Raw genomic sequence first — 22,324 nt, forward strand, 5'->3', positions numbered from 1 at the left:
ATTGCCACTGATGACACACAGTATAAGTCCAAAAATATCCAGATACTCCTTCAAAATCCCTGACAGGTGTTCAACTGCACTCACACGGCTTGTATAATCTCCTTAGAAAAGCTCTGATCAATAGAATGGGTTAGAGGGGTATAAAGTCCTCCTGCATTGGGCTGTGGAGCAGTGGAACTGAGTTCTCTGAAGTGTTGTAGCTTCATCCAATACATTTGTGATTAGTTTGAGTGGCGCTTGTCAAACAAAACAAATCTGATTTCACTAAAGTTCTTGTGGCTGAATGCAATCAAATTCCAACATACAGTGTAATGCCTTCCCAGAAGAGTAGAGAGTTACTGTTAGTCCAGTTAAGTTGGGGACAAATTACCTATTAATACCCTTGATTTCAAAGGAAACACTGGATGAGCAGATGTCTACAAACTTTCAGTATGCATTTTAACAGTGCATTCACTATGCCCTCCTGAAAGTCATTATTTTCAATTAGGGCTGATATTTGATTAAATTTGTAATCTAGTAATCTACTGGTTATTTTTCATGATTAATTGATTAACCAAAGTTTAAAAAGTGGCCAAATCAATAAATCTGAACAATAATTAATCATACAGAGCCTTTAAAAGGTTCAGTTTATTGGACAAAGGTAAACTAGGAAGCCTTTGAAATGACATCATTGAAATATACATAAACTAAAATGTTATCTACAGCTCTGTTCATCATTTTTGACACATCTAAAGTTTCTTAATTTTATTTCATCAAAGTAGTTGAAATATATAACGTAGTAGAGTAGTAGTAGCATAGTAATGAAATCATTTTATATGAGTGCACACACACACACACACATACATATATACATATGTGTGTGTGTGTGTGTGTGTGTGTGTCCGTACATTTATATGTTTATATACGCATGTTTTATATTGGTCAAGACAGTGACTGCAATCTTTTGAACACTAGTGTAAATAAAAACATTATGTGGCAAAAAAAGGCATACAAATGGGTTCCCATTCTGGATCTGTTTATTACTGTGAGAGTCCTGTAAGAGAATTTCAAATATATCAATCGTAAATTCCAGCTAATCATTGCAGATTCATTGAGAAGGTCAATTTTAATCAATTACTATACACACATACATACATACATACATAAATAAATAAATACCAAGGAACAGTGTTTAATTGAGTACGACAACCCTATAACGGACAATCTTACTACCAATAAAAGAAAGTTACACTAGCTAAACGCAGTCGTATGCAAACATGTTTGGGTGACCCTGGTCACATGACTTGTTTTGTTGATTTTCTAAGTGAAAGTAAGTAAACACATCCTCCACAGAGAACACATTTCAGTGCATGATTACTGTTCATTACTGTTCATCTGTAATTTGCAGAAAAATGTCATATTTATGTTTGTTTTCTTCAGAGGATGTGTTAACTTATTTCAAACAAATCAATAACGTAATTTGACAGAGGCGTTCAAACTTTTGTATATGTTTGTAGGCTATAGGTTTGCATATTTTCAAGCAAGGACCTTGACTGTTAACAGCATTTGTTCAGCTGAACTACAGTACAGCAGTTAGTTACCAGGTTTAGTAGGTGTGTTTGAACAGAAAAATCACCAAACTGTTTTGGACGCCGGTCTTCCAGGACTGCAACTGGCCACCCCTACATTAAGTTCTGTTTACAAACCTTTTGGATAACAATGTCTCCCTCTAGTGGAGAAAAATGTTACCTCTGAAAATGCGCTTGACGTAGAGTGGTCGATCTCCTTGGACTGACGCTTTGCCGCCCTCTAGGCTGAATCCCAGACCTGCTGCAGTCTTCTGTAGCTCTACGCTTAAGGCTCCATCAGGCCCAACTTCCACAACTATAACAGCCAAACAAGCAATCAGCACAGGCAACAACCCAAAAAAGCATGCTAATGGATTTATTAATTCAAAGCTTAAATATCCAACTTACTACCTTTTTATTAACACCAACAGGGCTTTGAAATTCAAAAGACAACTAACTTTAGAACTTTCACATGTAGGCTGACCCTTCATCTGTCTTCTACAATTAGAAACAAATCCATGATTGCAGATGTTACCTGTCCCGTTCTCTCTGCTATTTTCCTGATAGGCTGGGGAAGTGCAAGTTCCAAGCTGTGAGGAAACTTCATGCCTTGGTGATAAAGGTTCACTGTCTTTTCCTCTTTGGATGACCACAAGAGCCTGTTTGAGCAGCCTGGTCTGATGTAGACAGGAGAGAGCCTCCCCATGGGTGGTCCCACTTAGACTGCTCCCATTTATGGATAACACAGCATCCCCCCGGCGAATGGTGCCTTCCATTCCAGCGGCCCCTCGAGTGAAGACTCGATGAACCTACCAAAAGTAAGCAGTTTGGGTGATCCTGTTCAAAATGTTTTTTGTTCACTGCGTAAGATTCAGAATGGAACTTTTGAGTCTTAACTGAGAGAGAAGTTCCTATGCCAACCACAAGGGGGTGACAAAAAGATTAAAAAATTTGATAAAGCACAGATCATTTCCACACATAACTGATTATACTTGTCATCTGAGCAGTGGGTTTAGACTTACTGCATATTACAAATACAGTTGTAGGCAAATAAACCTGGTGAAATTGCATGTATTATTGATTTTGAATATAACTAATCCTCTACAGCAGTGGTCACCACCCTGGTCCTGGAGATTGAGCTCCTCCTCGTGGAATCTAGTTCCTACCACAATCTGTCAAACGAGCTCCAGCTAATTAACTTCTTCAGAACTTTCTGAGTGGTATGATCAGATGCAATAATGTGCTGTAAGGGGAGGGGCAGTGTGTTAGATGCAGACTGGAACTAAACTCTGCAGAAAAGTAGATCACCAGGAAGAATGTTTGTGACCACTACTCTACAGGGAAAAAACTTTTGTTGGCAAATATGGCATTTGTCTGAAAATTTTCATGCACAATTTCTATTTACTTGCTGAGTTTAACATATTGGGCCAAAACAATAAAATGTGCCATAACTTGTGCATAAGCCACATTTTATGTTCTCCCCCACAATATCTTAAATTCAGCACATAAACAGTAACTGCATTAAAATGAATAAATGTGTTCTCTGTAGAGGATGTAGTAACTTTCTTTCACTTAGAAAATCAACAAACCAGCTAATTTGACCATGTGTACCCAAACCTTTGCATACAACTGTATATTGTGACTGTCGTAACAAAACCTAATGCTAATCTTGTTTAACATGCGTTGAAAACCATATAAAAATGAACAAAATGGAGTTATGAGGTTTTGATATGACAGTATGATAACACTAAAAAGGCAATTTAGCGTAATAAGGAGAAAAACAGCTAGCCAAGTTTACAGTTATTGATTTCTGCTCCAAATCCACCCCTCCAGCAATGCTGAAGCCCAATCCAGAGCCTTCTTCTTTCGCCAGGACCACAAAGTACACATCCTCTTTAACCTTAAAATAGAATGAAAAAAAGAAGATATGTTAACTTTCTCTAGCAAAAGCCACAATGACACATCTCTCCTATATATTTCTAAGAGGAAAACAAAATAAGCATTCAAACCGTAAAATGTTCAATTATACTGGGAGTACTGGGAATGAAAAGTGTTAAAAAATGGCATGTAAACACACAGAATGGCAAAGAAAATAAGCCAGTTGTATAAATTACATGAGCAAGGTGATGTCTGTATCTTAAATGCTCTTGTTGTGCCTAAAAACACATCTTCCCTGCACTGTAGAGGGAAGCAGCAGTTGTCAGATAGGCTGCGCGTGATCATGCCACTCTTGAGATCAAAGTACTGGCTTTCCACAAGGGAGCTTTTGATCATGTTGACAGTAAAAGTATAATTTAAGATGAAAAGATATGTAGTAAAGTACCGTATTTTTTTTTCCAAGCCCTTGATAGGCCTGCTAGAACACTGCAGAATCTATTGTGTCTTGGATTACCTCTCACACACAGCATTACCTCTGAAACACTGTTAAACTCCTCCATCAGTGCCATCATGTCCACTTTAGCCGCTGCAGAATTTAGGACATTCTGTACCCTTTTCTGTTCCGATGGAGAAGATGACAAATCTTGCAGACTGTGAAGAAAGGCGAGTGCGAGTCAGTCATAATGTTGCTGACTACAATCCTCACAAAATGAAAAACTGCAGAATGAGATGAAAAACATCAGTAGTGAAGTATAAAATCAACTACCTAAATCACATACCCATCACAAATCTTTCATTTTTTAGAAAAATATGCTAAAAGGCTACTTTGATGAGTCATCCTAATGAGGTCACATTAATCAGATGATAACTGTAGTTTATGTGGGTCTTCCAATGCAGGGGTTCCCAAAATACTTCATGTCTGGACCCACATATACAATTGTATGCCAAAATTTGAACACCCCTGGTCAAATGACATTTTGTTGATTTTTTTTAAGAAGTAAAAATAAGTTAATGCATCCTCTACAGGGAACAAACTTGAATATGGAAATTTTCTGCAAATGTTAGTGCACAATTTCTTTTTTTTTGACAGATTTTTTTGTTAAAACTGAAATAAGTAGCTGCCTGCGTGTGCTTGCACTGGTGCGAGTTACCCTTTAAAGCCTGAAACAGTAATTTAACAGTCAGAGGCCTCAAGTCTGCCTTCGTTTTTTGGATCATGCCATACATTTTTTGGACCTTGTAATGCATCTTTATGTATTAATGTCACATGCACAGGCTCATAAAGATATGGCTTGATGTTTAGGTCTTAAAGGCAAAATCAACATCATAGTGAGGATGATATGATGACAGTGAAGATGTATCCTTCCCAAAGTTTTGAGTTCTCTTTGAAAATGCGCTCACAACAATCAGATTTCAAAGCACAACCAAAGTTACAAAATGTTCTTCTGTACATTGTGTGCAATTACTTTTCCATCAGAGACATCTCCATCCTGGTCCTGGAGAGCTACCTTCCTGCAGAGATTAGTTGCAACCTGTATCCAATTAGCTGCCCCGCCCCTTACTTAACTCTAATACAACTAATCTAGCCAATCAGGGACTTGAGAAGAGGTTAATTAGCTCAGGTGTGGAAACTGTGGTTGGAAATAGGCTCTGCAGGTAGACACATCTCCAGTACCAAGGTTGGAGACCACTGCCCTAAGAGCAAGCGGAAGAAACCTTGAGAAGAACCAAGACTGATTTTTTTTCTTTTTTCTAACTGATAACTACTGTTGGAAACATATCACTGTGATATTCAGAGTTAAACCAGACCAGACAGAACAGACAGAAGCAACTAGGCAGCAAATCAGCCACGAGTGACAAACTGGAATCCATGTTTCTAGTTTGAGTGAGTTGACTGCGCGTCACTTTGTCATTATTCACTCAGACAAATGATGGGATAAGTATCGACTGCTGCAGTGCCAGTTGCGTATGCAATGGTCACCACTTATGATCTACTGTGTGTCGTCAGCTCTGCTCTTGTGGAAAAACAAATATACATTGATCCAGCTTCCTCACGACCCACTCACCACTCAGCCATTACACATTTCCACCAGAGAGGTCTCCAAACCCCAAATTTACATAGCACAGAGATAAAATAGAAAATAAAACATACAATACAAAATGTGCCTTAACTTCTGCACAAAACACGTTTTGTGTTTTTTTTTTTGTCGCCCAAACTTTTGCATACAACTGAAGGTTCAATTCAGAAAATAACAAGGTAAATTAATGCACTGAACTAACTGCTCCTCACCTGACACACCAGGTTGACAGTGTTGTTTGCTCTTGACTGAGGTCCCCATTGCCAACTGAGCCAGGGGTTCCAGGTTCCACCATGCTCACCCTGGTCACCACAGTACACTGAAGGTCCGATGGTGGATCTGAAGGCTTTATAGGGTGGATTTCCAGCTCTGTCTTAAATGTGACATTGCCGGGGTCACGTGAGAAGTCCTCAGGACATAACTTGTCAAGCTCAGGCATACTAAGTGCCCTTAGTTCCCTTAGTCTTGACCGTGATAACCCGCCATGGGAGCGGGCATTCCGGGAGCGCAGCACTGGTGGAGTATGTGGGACTAGATTGGCTTGAGGCACAGCATCTTCAGCTTCCCTCTCTTCTACAAGTGGCACAGCTGAAGATGTTGGCTCAAAGTTGTTCAGAACCCCATTAGTAGAGGGATTCTGCGGCTGTGGAGACGAAGAAGGTCCCAAATTCAAATTGTCTACACAAGAGCTGAGGCTCCTTTTCAACGAGCGGCTGTCATTAGACTGAGAGCCCATATAACCAGACAATCTCCTGTTGAGGGGAGCCTTATAGCTAATACCATAAGACTGGATGTCTATGTTCCTTATAACTGGACGATCAAAGCTGGCCAAGTTCTCAAAGGACTTTATTCTTTGCCTGACAGAAAAGGGATTGGGGTCAAGAGCTCCTCCACTAGTATCTGTGGAGTAGCTCCTTCGGCCCAGTCCAGCGTAAAGCTTAGATCTTCCTGGTTTAGGGCTAGAAGACGTTTCTACAATGGATGCGTTCCTGAGGCTATTGTCTACCTTGCTCATATTGTTAGCTACTTTATCAGAAGATTTAGCTGGACTTCCAATGCAATTGTTTTGCTCTGGTCTAGATACAGAAGACTCTGATGACATATGAGCTTCAAAAGAAGGTTTTGGTGTTAACTCCTCACACAATATGTTATCTTTGAGAACTGGAGGGGTTCCCTGAGCTTGGTTTGAATGACTAGTGTTTGAAATTTCCTTGCGCTCCAGAACTGGTGTGGACGAAGAAGAGGACGGGGAGGAAGATGACGAGAGCCGCACCTCAATGAAGGTTCTTTGTGTAGTTGTGGCATTTAGGCATTTAGATACAATTTCATTTTGATTTAAGCAAGAATTTTCTTTCTCTATTTCAGAAACAAGTTCTTCATGGATATTGTCATTTGTCTTCAAAGCAGGAACACTTGAAGCACTTCTCTCTTGGCTTGTTTTAATGGATGAAGGACTACTCTTCTCCAGGGGTCTAGTCATTTTTGGACTGTTTGTAGGGGTAATTCTTTTGGCTGCTAGTTTGGGGGACTGAATGGGGGAGGAATGGGCTTTTTTTGGCAAAGGACTTTCAGCCCTGGCTGGCCTACAGACTGGCTGCTCCTGTCCTTTGCATTTACTTTTAATACTTAAACCTTTAAGCTTGGCAGATGTGCTCAATTTCTTCTCTTCTTGTTTGAGCCTGCTATTTAATAGAGGTGAGACAGGGTTATCGCTCAAGGACTTGTGTCCCAAAGGTCGAAGAGAGTTAGTGGTGGATTTAGTCTGAGACTGGGAAAGAAGAGATTTGGAGTCAGAGCTAGAAAAAGTTTTCTCTTTCTCTTTTGTAGTCACTGTAGTGGATGTTCTCCCGCTGGATTTGCCATTGGAATAATTTGAAGCCTTGGGCTCTGGTACAGTTTGAGTGAGTGGCATTTGGACAGGGTTGGGTTTATCTGAGGTCAGTAATGAATTTGACTGCATCTTAGATGTCCTTTCTTGACTCCGAGGGGTGACATGGCGGTTATTTAATGCTGCAGGGAGACTGTTGACACTTGATGGTGTCTGGCTGGTTGTGACAGGTGCCAACGCCTTTTCACATTTCTCATCAGCTTTACAGTCTGATGGCTCTGGGCTTGACAAAGTCCCACAGATTGCCTCGTCCTTTTCAGGAACTTGCTTAGTATCCTCGTTCAGAGCTGACTCTGAACCTGACGACTGGGGACAGAGTGGTCCCTGAAGCAAAGTCAGGGAAACAGAATCATTTACTGGCTTTGAGTCCATGTCCTGTAAAGATGGACAAGAGTTTTTTTGCAGAACGTCTTGAGGAATCACTTCATCAGTCTGGCTGCATGAGATATCCTCTTTAGGAGACACAGGACTGTCTTTTTCTTGACTTGACTCAACCGTACTATAACACAGCTCAATCTCCTCATCAGAGTCAGTGTCCTGAGGGTCTTGACAGTGATCTTTTGGCTTTTCAGTTTTCACAGCACTATCTGTGGCTGAGTCACTTTCAGAGTCACTATCGTCCAACATATCATACATACTTGCTTTCTCTGCACACCCTTTCACAGAAAGGGTCGGGTCATCATTTGAGAGTTGACTGTAGTTCCTGGAGTAACTGTTCAGAAATGTCTTCCCTACTGGCAAAAGACAACCTTTGTTTTCTGAATCTAAGACAGAGAAATCTAAAAGTTTTGGTCGTAGTGGAATGGTAGTCGTAGCCTCCTCATTCTTTAGGTCGCTGCTCTCTATTGGACATGCAGTCGTCTCAATGACTTCTGGAACAGTCTGTGTTTCTGAGTTCACATTATTTTCAAATGAGTTCAGCTCGGTTATAACGTCATCAATATTAGTGACAGGCACCTCATTTGCGGTGGTTGCATCCACCTTTTTAGAATCTGTTTCTGAAGAACTTTCTACGTTTGCAGCTGCTGTTTTGTCCATACTGGTTTTCTCCTCCAGGGCAGATCTAGATACCTCCATCTTAGTAGACTGTTCACAGCCTGATGACATCATTAAACTGGAGAGTCGATCTACAGCTGCAGAAAAGAAAAAGTATGAAAGGATTAGAGAATATTATTTTATTGAAGCCTTTAGGGTTCATCGTAAGACAGTAACAGTTATCTGGATTATATACAGTACTGTGCAAAAGTCAGAAAGCACCTTTCATTTATTTAATTTCCAACTAAAACCAGCCATTAAGTAAAAGTTATTCACTTTTCAGCATCAGAAAAAAACAGAAAACATATTGCAAACATGTTCAATGATCCTGAACTCCGGGCTCTGCTGTAACCAGTCCATTGTTCTGAAAACACCAGCAGCTTCTTTGTTTGATTTGTAATCCTTCTGCTTTTTCATCTATTTCCTTTTCTCAGTAACAGCTTCTTGACAGCTACTCCTCCTTTTGGATGGACAGAAACAACTGTGGACTTTCAGATCTGACAAAAAGTGAAGACTGACAGAGATGAAATCTCAGAGATGAAAGCTTTAACTCCTGTTTATGTGATGGTGACAGTTTTGGTGGTCTATCAGGTCTTGCACGGTTGCTAGGAGTCCTATTTTCTCTATATCTTTTAATAATTTCTAACTCCAGTATTGCTAATGCCTGTTTTTTCCACTTATATTTCTTTGACTTTTACCTTAGGTTCAGTTTGATTATCTTACCTTTACTCTCCTCAGAAAGATCTCCTGCACTTTTGCACAGTAATGTATATAAAACTTTTACTATAAAGAAAAAAAATGTCTCACTGTATTGTATTATCTCTTAAATCATTCATCTCTCCTCAACTCACCATTTAATTCACAGTCTGACACACTGCCTGTATAATGAATCAACATTCCTTTGGGGGAAAAACACTGATCTTTCCTTTTTTTCATTTTCCAGAAAATACCTTCAGACCTCATATATCAAATTACACGTTCCGTAAAGTTGACCCTAATCCAGAGCTCCTGCAGTCTATACCACAGTGTGACACACAGCTGTACCTGCTGCTCATTTCTCAAAAGATTCTACCGTTCATACACTTCACTGAGGCAATAGTAGTCCCAACTCTCACAATCTTCAGTTATATTCCCAAGGTCTGCAACATCATGACATAGCCAATATACCCAACGTGGTGTACGCAGTGCCTCATATAATGTCAAAAACAGTTTACTGGGGGCAGTTCACATTCTAACAGCATTTCCTCTACTTCACTGACAACATATGTCTCTGAACTCCAGGGTCATTTCCAGAAGTTACATCATAAAGCATATATATATAAAGAGTAGTGCTCTTCTCACATATGCAGTATGTTAGAGTTGAATGAAAAATATATTATAGTGAATAAGACTAAGAATCACCCCTACAAACAGTCCACAAAAATATAATGGATTATAACAACAACAATATCCTTTTTATAGGGCTGGCCCAAAAAGTATTTTACAGGCTTCAAATACTTGGTATTTCTGAGCGAGTACCTGAATGCTCTGAAAACCACCCTTAAAAATAATTATATTTATGTTTCATATTAAACCCTTAAAATCCTTGGATTCTTAAATATCAAGGCTTATTATTCAGCTACATTCTACTATTCAACTACATGGACTATATTAGAAACCGGCTGAGATATTCTTAGGTTATAGAACTGTGTAGTAAAACGTTGGACCTGCTGGTGGGTCCTGGCTTTTTATGGGGTTCACCATAATTTCAAGCATGTTTATTACCGCAAAATATTTCCAGTAGGTGGCAGCAATGTTCTGAACTATATTTAAAACAAGAATTCACTCAATTGTTGTGCTCTTGTTGCCCTGCAGCCCTAGTGCTGTACTAACAGTGTGTGGAGGAAACTCTTCACTGTCGCACTTGTTATAAATATATGTGGTAATGATTAAACAGGTCTGCTGTTTTTGCTATCAAGTTTCAAATCTTCTGTAACTAAAGAAGAAAAGACCAGAAAAGCTGTTTTTTTCCACCTTAAGTGGTTAGGTGAGGGTGATGAGATTCATGGTCGCTTGCACTTTACTTACAGGCTTCTGATGTGTCACACCTAGTAAGGCATGCAGAATGCCAAGTGGTACTCGAATAAATATCACTCAATTCTATCAGATGATTAATCAAACTTGTCGTGCCTCCACGGTGTACAACCTATTATTGTAAATTCTGCACAGAGCATTTTTCTTATTGCCTAATAATTTAGTGCTTCCACACACGATTTAACATAGTGCATGTGGTTACACTCTGAGGCCAAGTGATGTAGATGCCTGCCGTTAGTTTATGATGCATGCAACTAAGCCAGCTAAAATGTGTTTATTTTTAACCTTTTACATTTAGTAACAATCACTGTTCTATCTAACAGCCTTAGTTTAGGCTCCATCTCTTGTGGCTTAAAAAAGAATGCAGCATCCTAGTGCTAAATAGAGAAACAAATACAGATGCAACACATGAATAATTCTGACAACTTTTTATATACTGTAATGGCAAGAATGCTATTCTAACTACTGTTTCCATTGTAACATGCATTAGGATGTATGCATGAACTATTAAAGCATATGATGGACAATGTATGTATGAAAGTATACATACAAAAAGGGGGTAATACTACAGACAGGGACAAACAGACAAATTGCAAAACAGCATTCTACTGTGGATATTTTGTTAAAATAAAAAATACAGTGTGACTTAGAGGGTTTAAGGTTTGAATGACATCAGTAACATGGATGCTTCCTACAACATGCTTTTAAAAAACCTACCAACTACTTACTACGCCAAAGCTAGGCATAGCACTACTGAACCAAACTACTGCACTACTACAAATCTATGATCACTATGGTAGTAAATTAATCAATAGTCACCATGGATACAAAGCCAGCTGTTTGCAGTTCCCTTTGCGATGGAGAGGGGTACTGCCAGTAAGGAAAAGCCTGTTGTGCTCCTACATCTTTAAGGCAGCAAGGGGAAAGACAGACTGTTGTCTTTATTAGAATTTACAGTGACAAAGACTGTAGGCCATTGGCATCTACTGTATGTCTTAACAGTCCCATGTTAAATTACCATGTTAGTATTTGTAGAGTTTAGAGAGCCAGTGGAGCACCACAGTCTCTTAAGAGGGTGGAGAAAGCAGCCATCTATAGCAGCTTGAGACTATACATAACACAAATTCTGACTGCCACTCATTAATACACTTGGCATGTGTACTTGATCAAGTATTACTTTTCTAACTGAGCCAGAGCTGAATTTAAATCAGTCTAGTTCTGCAGTTAGTATGGTATAAGTCAAAAGGTGAATTTTCCACATTTAAAAAGGCACATGGAAAAGGGACAAGTCCATCACTGTTACTTAATAAAAAACAGTCACCCAAGTTTAGGTGACAAAAGCATTGTGAGCAGCTGCTCACCTGAGACAGGCTTCTTAATCTCTAACGTCAGAATGACGGGCAGGTTATGCATGAGGTCACAGATCTCCTGATAAGACGAGGTGCACACTGGAGTGTCACCAATGGCTACGATTTCATCTCCCACACTCATTCTCCCTCTGGCTTCCTAATGGAAAGAAACAAGATTGTAGTTCATCTGTCATTAAGAAGCAGTGTTAATAGGAAACAAACTGAAGATGCTCTGTTATTTACTTAGTTGTGAAGTTTGTAGCACTGTTTTGTGTTTTTGACACTGTTTTATTATTATTTTTTATTCTATAAAATAACAACAATAAATTGTAGATTTTCGCATTCACAAGTATCCGTTAAAAAACAGATTTAAACTGAGAAAAATGACTTTGTGTTAAGTCATGGCCAACGGTCTTGTCTGATTTATTTTCTAGACTCAACCGAGTCTAGTTACTGTCTAGCCAGCTAACATTGTTTAACATTGCTAATCAGAGTTAAACTGGTTATTTATGTTGGGTTGGATGGCTGGAGTTTACAGTAGTTTTAAAAGTATATTTCCAAATCTGACTGAATGTCATTGAACACTGGGCATTAAAGTGTTGCACAGAGTTAAACCATTTCACAGGTTTTGTGTACGAACTGTTTTGTCTCATAAAAAACATGTGGTAGCTACTCCAAGCAAATAAATTATTGATGTAATATGAGTGGCATCAGTTCATTTTGCTAATTTAAAGGCTTTACTTTGATTTTGTCTTTGTCAGAAAAAAATCTGAAGATATCTTGACACAATTTTGATGTCATTAGTTGCATTCTTTTAGAGCAGGCATTGGCTAAATTCACTGGCCACTTGACTAGGTGCACCTACCTTGTATCTACACTCATTATCGATTTGATCAGGTCCACTTACTATATGGGGCATTTTTAGGTCAACAATTACAACTTGTAGTCCATCTGTTTCACCATTTCCCTGTTCATTAGTAGTCAGGACCACCACTGTGCAGGTGTAATTTGGGTGGTGGACCACTGCTGGACTGAGAATAGTCCAAAAACCAAAGATATCCAGTCAGCTGACCACTGACCACTGATGAGATACTAGAGGACAACTGACAAAAATTGAGCATCAACAGATGAGTTATCGTCTCTAACTTTACATCTACAAGGTGGACTAGCATGTAGGCATGGACAGTCATGCTGTGTTTACAAGTTAGTGGTAGACAGACGATAGGAAACCAGATATTCCATTGTTTTTAATAAAGCAGCGATGGAAGCACTTGTCACCCAGCAGCAACACCCACTAACATGCAACTATTGTGTCAGTGTTACTGTAGTGTTGAGAGTGATCCGCCACCCATATAATACCTGCTCTGTGGTGGTCCTGTGGGAGTCCATGATGAATGAGGTCTAACAAATTATGCAGAGAAACACATAAACTACAATCTGTAATTACATGCATAAATGCATAAAATTGCTTTTCTCAACACATCATGGATAAATATTAAAATAGTAAATTATTAAAATGGTAAATTGATGTGCTTTAACTGCAAATGTAACAACTGTTCATACATTATGGTCACGTGACCTGTACAAAAACATATTTGGTCTAGGACTACATATGAAAGTGGCTCAAAAGTACTTTGAAAAAACAAAGTCACATTTTTGTGTTTGCAAATGTCAGAAGTAAATCAGAATTATGTGATCAAGTAAAGAAATTGTATTTGCTGAATTTGAATTGTCAAGGTCAAACAGCACATGAAGCTCCCTCTCCTTCAGTGACCATGCTTACCCTCTCAGCAGCGCCTCCAGGCCTCAGTCCAGTGATCAGCACTTTCAGAGGCGACGACTTGATCTCCAGGTCCAGTCCAAAAGACTCTGTCTCACTGCGCTTCAGAACCACAGTCTCAATAGTGCAGATCCCTGCCAGCTCACTGGGCTCTCCCCTCCTGCAGTGGTGCTGGGGTCTGCTGGGGGTCCGTGTGCTGCATTGTGCAGCCTGAGCAGGGGAGGCCGTTGCTGTAGTGGTCTCCTCACCTTTGGTCTTCTGCGGCACGTTGGGGCACTCGATGCTCATCATGCTCTTGACACGGGTCACGGCTTTGTGCTCCAGCTTAGGTGAGCGCTTGGACTCCTGCCCTTCTCGATATGGCTCCTTCTTCACACCCAGGTTGGCTCCACCTCCTCCAGTGCTGTGCTCGAAGCAGCGAATGGGCATGAACGGTGACTCAGCACCAGATGGACCGCCCGCACCTTCCTCTGACTCCAGTGAGCTGCCGTAGGGCGGAGTGGCTGGTTCACTGTGCCTGTGACCCTCACTGCTGTCCTGACTCTCATCATCCACTTCCGTCGACGAGGTGGCCATGACTATGCCTGAGTCGTCCTCCTGGTGGTGGTGGTGATGGCGGGTGCCATCTGGTATGCCGCGGTGCAGCTGCCGGAAGGGTCCCGCATCCTCATCTGGACCAAGTTCCTCGTCACTGGGTTCATCTTCATAGCATATGACCCGACGCTGCCGTAGGAGGGGGCTGCGGACAGAGCTGGGGCTGCTGCCTACACTGGCCTGCCGGGTCAGGTCTGATGTGGTTCGGCTAACAGCGCCAGAAGATTTACAACCGTCTCCATATGAAGGATTACCATCAGCATCTTTATAGGCTGTAGGAATAAGAAGACAGTAAAGACTATGAGAGCTTTGAAGCTTCTTTCCAGTGAAACACAATGTTTCTAAGCTTCACTACTGAGCTCTGAACTCTTCTTTTACACTATTTCATTTGCATTTTCATAGGAATCCTGACTCATGCTTTTCATAGTTTGCAAGAAGTCTCTTTTTTTAACGTGCAGAAGCATCCATTAATCTATTCCAGAGGTTCCCAATTGTGGTCCTGATTGTGCTCGGCACATTTAAGTGCTCCTCTAATTCACCATTTTCAACTCAAGGAAGGGCTTGTTAATTAGCTGATTAGCTGGATCAAGTGTACAGAGAAAACAGTAAAATACGCAGTACATCGGTACTCCAGGATCAGGGTTGGGAACCACTGATCTCTTCTCTCTTCTTTAATAGAATCACTGCAATTTTGTGCGATACAGATACACACAACATATACAATCATGTACACACACACTCTACATTGCTGTAAATGCCACACACAATTAGTTTACATTCTGGATATACAGTGGGGTCCAAAAGTCTGAGACCACTAATGAAAATGCGTATATTTTGCATTCTTTTCTCATTTAATATAAATGTTTTCAAAAATTATATTATTATCATAACTCTGCATTGAAAAGTAGAATTTTTACAAAGTTACATTTGAGATTTTTCTTCTTCATTTTACTTGTCACAACTTTTTACATCTTTCAAAATTCTAAAACTTTCTGTTGTCTATTTCCAGGTTTAAATGGAAAAGGACCCAGATTTTCAAAGTGGTCTCAGACTTTTGGACTCCATTGTCTGTACAGTGGCCCCAAAAAGTATTTGAGAATGTATTAAAGTAATTGTGTTAGTAAACAAATGGTCAAACCAAGTGGCATTTACTTTCAACAGTCCATCTCAATACTGTAATCTTTTTTAAGTGTTCTTTCAAAAGGAAGCTGATGTGTTTCAGACTGTTATCGTTTGAACAGTTTCTCTGCGGACTTCTGCAGGTTTGCATCCAAAACGTATTTGTACACTTCTCTGTTTGTGAACTCCTCAATGAACACAAGCTCACCACCCCTGTAAGAAAAAAAACAGCCCTGGATGTTTCCACCATTACTCTTTACAGTGCTCTTAGTGAAGTCTGGGAGGCTGGAATTCTTCTCCAAGCCTTCTCCACACAAAGAGTCTAGCATTAATTTGATTTTCTGCCAAAAGTATTTTTTTCTCTGAAACAAATATCATTTTGTTAAACATTTTATAAAGTAACCTAAAGAACTTCATTAACATTTACCAATGGTTATATGGTTAAAGTGTTGAAATTTTGAGGGAACACTGTGTATTTTGTGGATGTGTTTATTTCTAATTATTAATTTTTGTGTTTGACAAATTCCTCCTACTTAAATAGTGATCCTGATTACCACGAGAATGAGGTGCAGTTGGCTCATCCAGTGAGGTATTGCAGCTCCTGCTGTTGTGAAGCATGTCGTCGTCGCTGGAGCCCATTGCCATGGTTTCTGAGAGGGAGGACTGGCTTGGAACGTCATGGGAGAAGTACTGCGATAGCTCAGCCTCAGAACTTAGGGAACCTTGCTGCAGGGAGAAAAGAGGCGAATTAAAGGCTATAATGGTCACTGCCTGAAGCGGAGACATAAGTGGTCACTGAGGCATTGGCAATTATTTATGCTTAGAAATCTGGAGTAATTGTTGGAGAGTTATTATTGTGGACTTATTATTGTGATTTCTAGAGTTATCATTTTAAATCAAACCCATTTGATTGACATAATTATTTAAATATAATCAAAGGCTGAATTGTGTAATCAATTACATTTACATTCCCTTTCAATAGTTTTGCTTCTGACTTTTTTTGTTTTGATTTAAAGAAATAACTGATTTTTAAGAGATGATTTTGATTTAAACTAGCCTTAGCGGCTTTGTTTACTGTATTGGTGTGTGAGCTCGTTGTTTACCCGACTGGCTGGCTCTAAGAACCTCTTCATGGTCCAGCTGAGCGCCTGGTTGCCGTCTCCCTGCCTGGCCTTCACAGTGGGAGAAGGGCTCTTGGACGGCAGGCCTGGACAGAAAAAGCACACAATAATGAGCTCCAATTCACCCATGTGATTTGCAGTTATGGTTGGCTGTAATTTAGAAAAAGAGTCCATCAAAAGAATGTGAACCAAAAAAAAGTATCAAATTTTCTCAAAACCGCACTGGGCATAGGGCTCATTTTGGAGTTCATAGTGGAATTCCATTATTTACCTAGCAATACAGTTCCTTGTGGTTCAGGAATGATGGAATCAGGTACAGCTTACCCAGTGTGTGAGAGGAATGGCTGTCCCTGCCTACACTGTCTCTGTGTGTAGAGCGAGTGATCACCTCGTCCATCTCCTGCTCCGACACCTGACAAATACAGTTTAGTTCAGTTGTAGTTTATAATATTTCATTTGTCAGGGGCCATGTACAAAAACAAGTGAGAAAAGATGCTCTACTGAAGTTAGCTACTAAAAAAGGCAAAATTTGGCAAGGATGAAAGAAACAGAATACAAGGGGACCTTTTCATATTGAGGGTTTGAGAGTAAGCCACTTAAAACTGTTTAATTTGTTTACCACAGCATACTTTGTTTAAAACACCCCCTTAAAAGAGAACAGCTTACTGAAGACTGCTGCCACCAGGTGGCACTACACATACTATGTATCAATCAACATCAACCCTGCTCCTGGGGATGTACCTTCCTGCAGACTTCAGCTCCGACTCTAATAGACCCCAACTGATTCATCTAATTTTTGCCTTCAGGTAATTGCTTGAATAGCTGTAGGAAGTGTGTTAGGTTTTGGTTGGAGGTGAAACCTGCATGAAGGTAGATGAGGGCTGGTGACCACTGCAATATATAATGTAAGACTGTCGCAATTTACCGATTCTTTCTTCGTTTAAGTTGTGGCTTCTTCATAAACTTATGCTACCACATGAAAACTGAACACATATGAACAAATATGACAATTTCAGTCCTGCTCTGTGTTTTAAAACCATAAAATTACTACTTCCATGTAAACACTGCAACTTTTACAATATGCTAACAAAGCAGTAAGAATTCTAGCAAAGGATGAAAGGTTGGCTGCTGTACCATTTTCCAGTGGGAGATTTTTCACTTTTTTTTCCACGTTAGTTTTTTGCCTGATTTAACTCAGGTAACTAGGCAAAGGTGGCCCTTGGCTCATGGGGGGCCATAGATATACTGTAAGGGTTGATGTTCAAGAACCTATTCCAAAATATATATAAATTTTACAAATAGCTGTTATTTGAAATTGTAGTGATTATTTTGTTTAATTTCAATACAGCCCCACCTCTCTGTCATGCTTATAATGGACTATTCTAAGCTGTTACATCATTTTGAATAATAAAGCAATAAAGTTATCTATGTGCAGCAAAGAAACACAAAAAGAGGGGGGAAAGCAAAAGGTTTGTTGCTACACTCCCAAAGCCTACGTTGTTTGGTCATAACAGAGCAGACTGTACAAAAGGCTAGCGTTAATGTTAGAGAGCTACATTTTTGGGCTATTTACTCAACAAAGTAATTTATGACAAATTACCATGCCTTCTCTCAGACGGTTACTTATTATTTCCTGGAAAAAGTAATCTCTCTACTCATTACTTCACTTGTTATTGTTGTTATTTTGTACCACAATTATCTCATTATATTGGCAGATAATTTTGCTTTAGGCATATTTCCTTAAAAAAGCCAAATTCTCTGCCAGTATAATGAGATAATTTCACTTAATATAATTACTTGAGTAAAAAATGCAGTGCAATTTGCTTCTCGTTTACATAAAGTTTGGAAACTCTTTAAAAATTTGAAAATGATTATTTCTAATAGCTCTAGCTCTGAACGAGTCTTTGAAGTCTTTAAAACCTGACACTAACCACTAAACTTCAGACAGGAACTTCTGACATGTGATCTGGGTACATGCTTCTGTCAAGCTAGTGTCTTACATAACTGGCAGAGATATACTGTCAGATAATATGGCACCTCCTAACTTTTAACATTGCTGCCGCAAGCTAACAGGTGTCATATATAATGGAGACTGAAAGGTTTCTTTGTCTACCTTGAGGGAAATACGTATCCGTACATATTCCCACTGTGAAGCTAAGCCTTCACATCCTGCCTGTGATAAGGTGGAGTCCAATTTCAAAGAAACAGTGAGGTCGGAGAAAGAAACGAACATTTGTCTCAAGTGATTATGTATTAAAGGTGCGAGCACACATGACATGCTATACTGACTAAACAATCTGTCCATAATATTAGTTTAGACTAAGACGTTTTCTTGGTTCCCTGAGCTGTTTAAAGAGAAACACAAAACATTTTGCATCATTAAATAGTTAAGATGTGAACAAAGTCATTCAGAGCGGTTTGATGTGAAACACTCCGTTCTAGAGGAACTTACTGAGTCAGTGTTGTTCACAATGGTGGTGATAGGAACCAGACATCTGAATACTTCAATGCCCCTAAAAGCTCCCTCACAGCAAGTTATTACATGAAACAGTTATGAATACCCTGTCTGATATCTGAGACATTGTTTACAATAGTTTTGAAAAGGTTTTTCAGCCCAAATGTTTTTTTTTATAGTTTGCAGTAAGTAGTACTGTCCTCCAAACAGGGCAGAACTGGAGTAAGTGGAAAATTGTGTAAATTAGATTTTTTTTCACTAAACCATTCCTTTAAGAACTGATTGAATGCAGAAGTTTTAACGCCCCTGCTCAAATGACATATTTTGTTGTTTTTCTAAGTGAAAATAAATGAACACATCCACTACAGAACACACTTACATATAATTTTTTCTGCATAGTTTCTATTTTTTTCAGTTTAACAAATTAGATAACTTTTGCACAGGTTACATTATATGTTTCATTTTGTTCCCCAATATGTTAAATTCAGCAAACAAATGTTATGTATTAAAATGTGCAGAAGAGTGTTCTCTGCAGAGTATGTGTGCTTATTTTCACTTTGAAAACCAAGTAACTTGTGTCCAAACTTTTGCATATAACTGTACGCTCAGAAAATCATACTGACATGACTGATATTTACTATAATGATAAAAACAGTCTCCCACCCCAACGCATAAGTAAAAAAGTACAGCAAAGAAACCTGCTGTTAACAGATGAATAGAACTCTTTTCAGTCATAGTTGGAATGAACTATTATATATAAAATGTTCATGGAACATTGTCAAAACCAAATATCCCCTCAAGTACATCATGAAGGCTACCCACTGGTTTCAAGAGATTAATGATCCCAGAGAGCAAGGTTCTTGACCTCTTTCCACCCCTTGTCACATGCTAAGTATTAAAGGCAGGGATCACACTGTTAAGCTCACGCTCCATTAGCATTAGCAATCATTAATTAGTGAGGAGTGAAGAGTCAGCATATTCCAACCACTAAACCCCAAACCCCTCCCACTGCACGCCACGTTCCTCAACATCTTCATTCATTAGCTGGAGGAAAACCCGAACCGCCAGCTCACAAGCGAAAGGAATGTTGTTTACTTTTTGGCGGGCTTCAATGATTCATGCTAAGGGATAATTAGAGCGCTAGCAGGTGGATGGGACCTTTTGATTTTGCTTGCTGCTCATATGGCAGAATGAGGGGGAAGGGTAAAGTGGGCAGACTGACTGAGGCTGCTGCTGCTCTAGTATTTGGAGATGGCTGTGTGGAACTCTTCAGATTTAAAATGCTTTATAGTTGCTTATGCTTTCAAAAACATGCCAGTTCAGATGTTAAACACACGTGTATGCACGTTGAATATTTGAACTCTGAGAAGAAAATGAATATACACTATAAATATAACAGTGTGCAAAAGTCAGAAACAACCCTTAATTTATGAACTTCCAGTCAAAACGGCCCTTAACTACAAGTCTGCTTTCAGTTTTTTAAAGAAATCTGCAGGGATTTCATGCACGTTGGTTGCATACAATCCCAAACACATTTAATGAGGGCTGTCTAGTCCACTGTTCTGAGAACAAACTTGTTTGTTTAACTTTTTTTTTGTCTATTTCCTTTTCTCAGTAAAAGCTTCTTGACAGCTACACATCCTTTCAGACTCGTTGAGTTGTCTTCACCACACCTGTGGATTTTTGTCAGATCTAAAGCAAGAGTGGAGCTTGATCTTCTCTTGTGTCTTAAACATGAAAGCTTTAAATACTGTTTATCTGATGGTGACAGTTGTGGTGGTCTATCAGGCCCTGCATGGTTATTAGGAGTCCCATATTAACTATATCTTGTAATAATTCTTTGAACACCTGTTTTTCCCATTTTCCTTTTACTTTTACTTCCTCATGCAAGTCCTCTGCAAGACTTCTCTGAAGCACCTCCTGAAAAATGAATAACTTTTACTTAAAGGCTCCCATAGCTGGTCTAATACTTCTAATACTTTGGGTAATACTTACAAATCTTGAAAATCTTTTGGTAGACTAAAGAGCTGAAAGGTTTGAGTGCTGAAACCACAACAAAGGGATAATGTATTTACTTGGGTCAGTGTTTTCCTCAAATAAAAAACCCTGCTTAGGCAGTTTTATGTTGAGTTATTACTAAGTTATTGCAATTTAACAAAGAAATGTTGCTCATTTGTATTAAAAGCTATTGTTACCAAATTTTATATCTACACTCTTCCATTTTATCAGCTCCACTTACTATATAGGTGCACTTTATAGTTCTACAATTACAGACTGTAGTCCATCTGTTTCTCTGCATACTTTGTTAGACCCCCTTTTACCCTGTTCTTCAGTGGTCAGGACCCCCATGGACCCTCACAGAGCAGGTATTATTTGGGTGGTGGATCATTCTCAGCACTGCAGTGACACTGACATGGAGGTGCTGTGTTAGTGTATGTTGGACAAAGGGTGTAGAAACGAGGTGTACTTAAAGAAGTGGCTAGTCAGAGAATACACACACACACACACACACACACACACACACGCGCACACACACACACACACACACACACTTATCTGCGGCACATACCTTAGGGTTGGGATGTCTGCTTATGATGAGGCTCACTGGACCGGGGCCACATTCGCTCAGGATAGCGTAGGCCTCGCTTAGTGCAGCATGCCGTAAGCTTACTGAATCCACCTCCAACACCTGGTCCCCTCGGCTGAACACACACATACACGTTTATTGAGGCCACCCTCATACGCAGAGTCTCCCTTGCTGATAAAAAAAAAAGCTCAACACTCCACAAGTGTGCAAAATGTTTGACATAGATAAACAGAGTTTTCCAGTATTTTAAAATGTCTCTCAATCTGGTGAGGCAAAAGAAATACAACTGAATGTGTATATTACACTCTTATCTGACAGCTGCAAACACTTTCACTGCAAGATACAACATTCAGAACCCCGAGTCTATCTTCTGCCATAAAGACCCCATTCATGGGCTTTTGGCACCAACTATACATTCTTGTTAAGTGAAAAGCGAGCCTTTGAGATGTTTCATCTTGGCATGCATGGGCACACACACGCATACACGTGCACTGACTTTAAAACACACAAAACAAAACACAAACATACCTCAATATGAGAGAGAAACAGTTATATAAATATACAAAAATTTATTTAATTCAATTGTGCACACAAATGTAAACATGTCAAGCAGTAATGTTGATTTTACTGAAGCAATAAAAGATGGATATTTGGATATTTACTACTGATGCACCAAGAATCCTTGGCTGAAACTGAAGACGAAATTCAGGACACACTGGGCCAAAACAAGGAAAAAATATAAAACCTTGTGATGAAATTTACTAAAATTCGTAAAGTATGTAGGCTGCAGTACGTGCCATGAAATCCAATGTCCTCAACA

General features: G+C 39.5%; 1 protein-coding gene across 2 annotated transcripts in view; it reads right to left on the minus strand.

Annotated features, from left to right (window-relative positions):
* pdzd2 (PDZ domain containing 2) overlaps positions 1 to 22,324 on the minus strand; it is a 118,976-nt gene that overhangs the window by 1,468 nt on the left and 95,184 nt on the right. Inside the window, exons 14-25 of one of the 2 annotated variants that reach the window (XM_036598292.1) lie at positions 21,487 to 21,619; positions 16,787 to 16,874; positions 16,445 to 16,548; positions 15,896 to 16,067; positions 13,632 to 14,494; positions 13,208 to 13,249; positions 11,861 to 12,005; positions 5,716 to 8,524; positions 3,959 to 4,076; positions 3,346 to 3,447; positions 2,083 to 2,356; positions 1,729 to 1,863 (exon numbers count right to left, since the gene is read on the minus strand). In XM_036598292.1, coding sequence (XP_036454185.1) covers positions 1,729 to 1,863; positions 2,083 to 2,356; positions 3,346 to 3,447; positions 3,959 to 4,076; positions 5,716 to 8,524; positions 11,861 to 12,005; positions 13,208 to 13,249; positions 13,632 to 14,494; positions 15,896 to 16,067; positions 16,445 to 16,548; positions 16,787 to 16,874; positions 21,487 to 21,619 — 4,985 coding nt within the window. The remainder of the gene's footprint in view (positions 1 to 1,728; positions 1,864 to 2,082; positions 2,357 to 3,345; positions 3,448 to 3,958; positions 4,077 to 5,715; positions 8,525 to 11,860; positions 12,006 to 13,207; positions 13,250 to 13,631; positions 14,495 to 15,895; positions 16,068 to 16,444; positions 16,549 to 16,786; positions 16,875 to 21,486; positions 21,620 to 22,324) is intronic. The other variant, XM_036598293.1, reaches the window with a different exon arrangement.

The sequence above is a fragment of the Colossoma macropomum genome, unplaced genomic scaffold (assembly GCF_904425465.1).
Source record: "Colossoma macropomum unplaced genomic scaffold, Colossoma_macropomum, whole genome shotgun sequence".
Classification (NCBI taxonomy): Eukaryota; Metazoa; Chordata; class Actinopteri; order Characiformes; family Serrasalmidae; genus Colossoma; species Colossoma macropomum.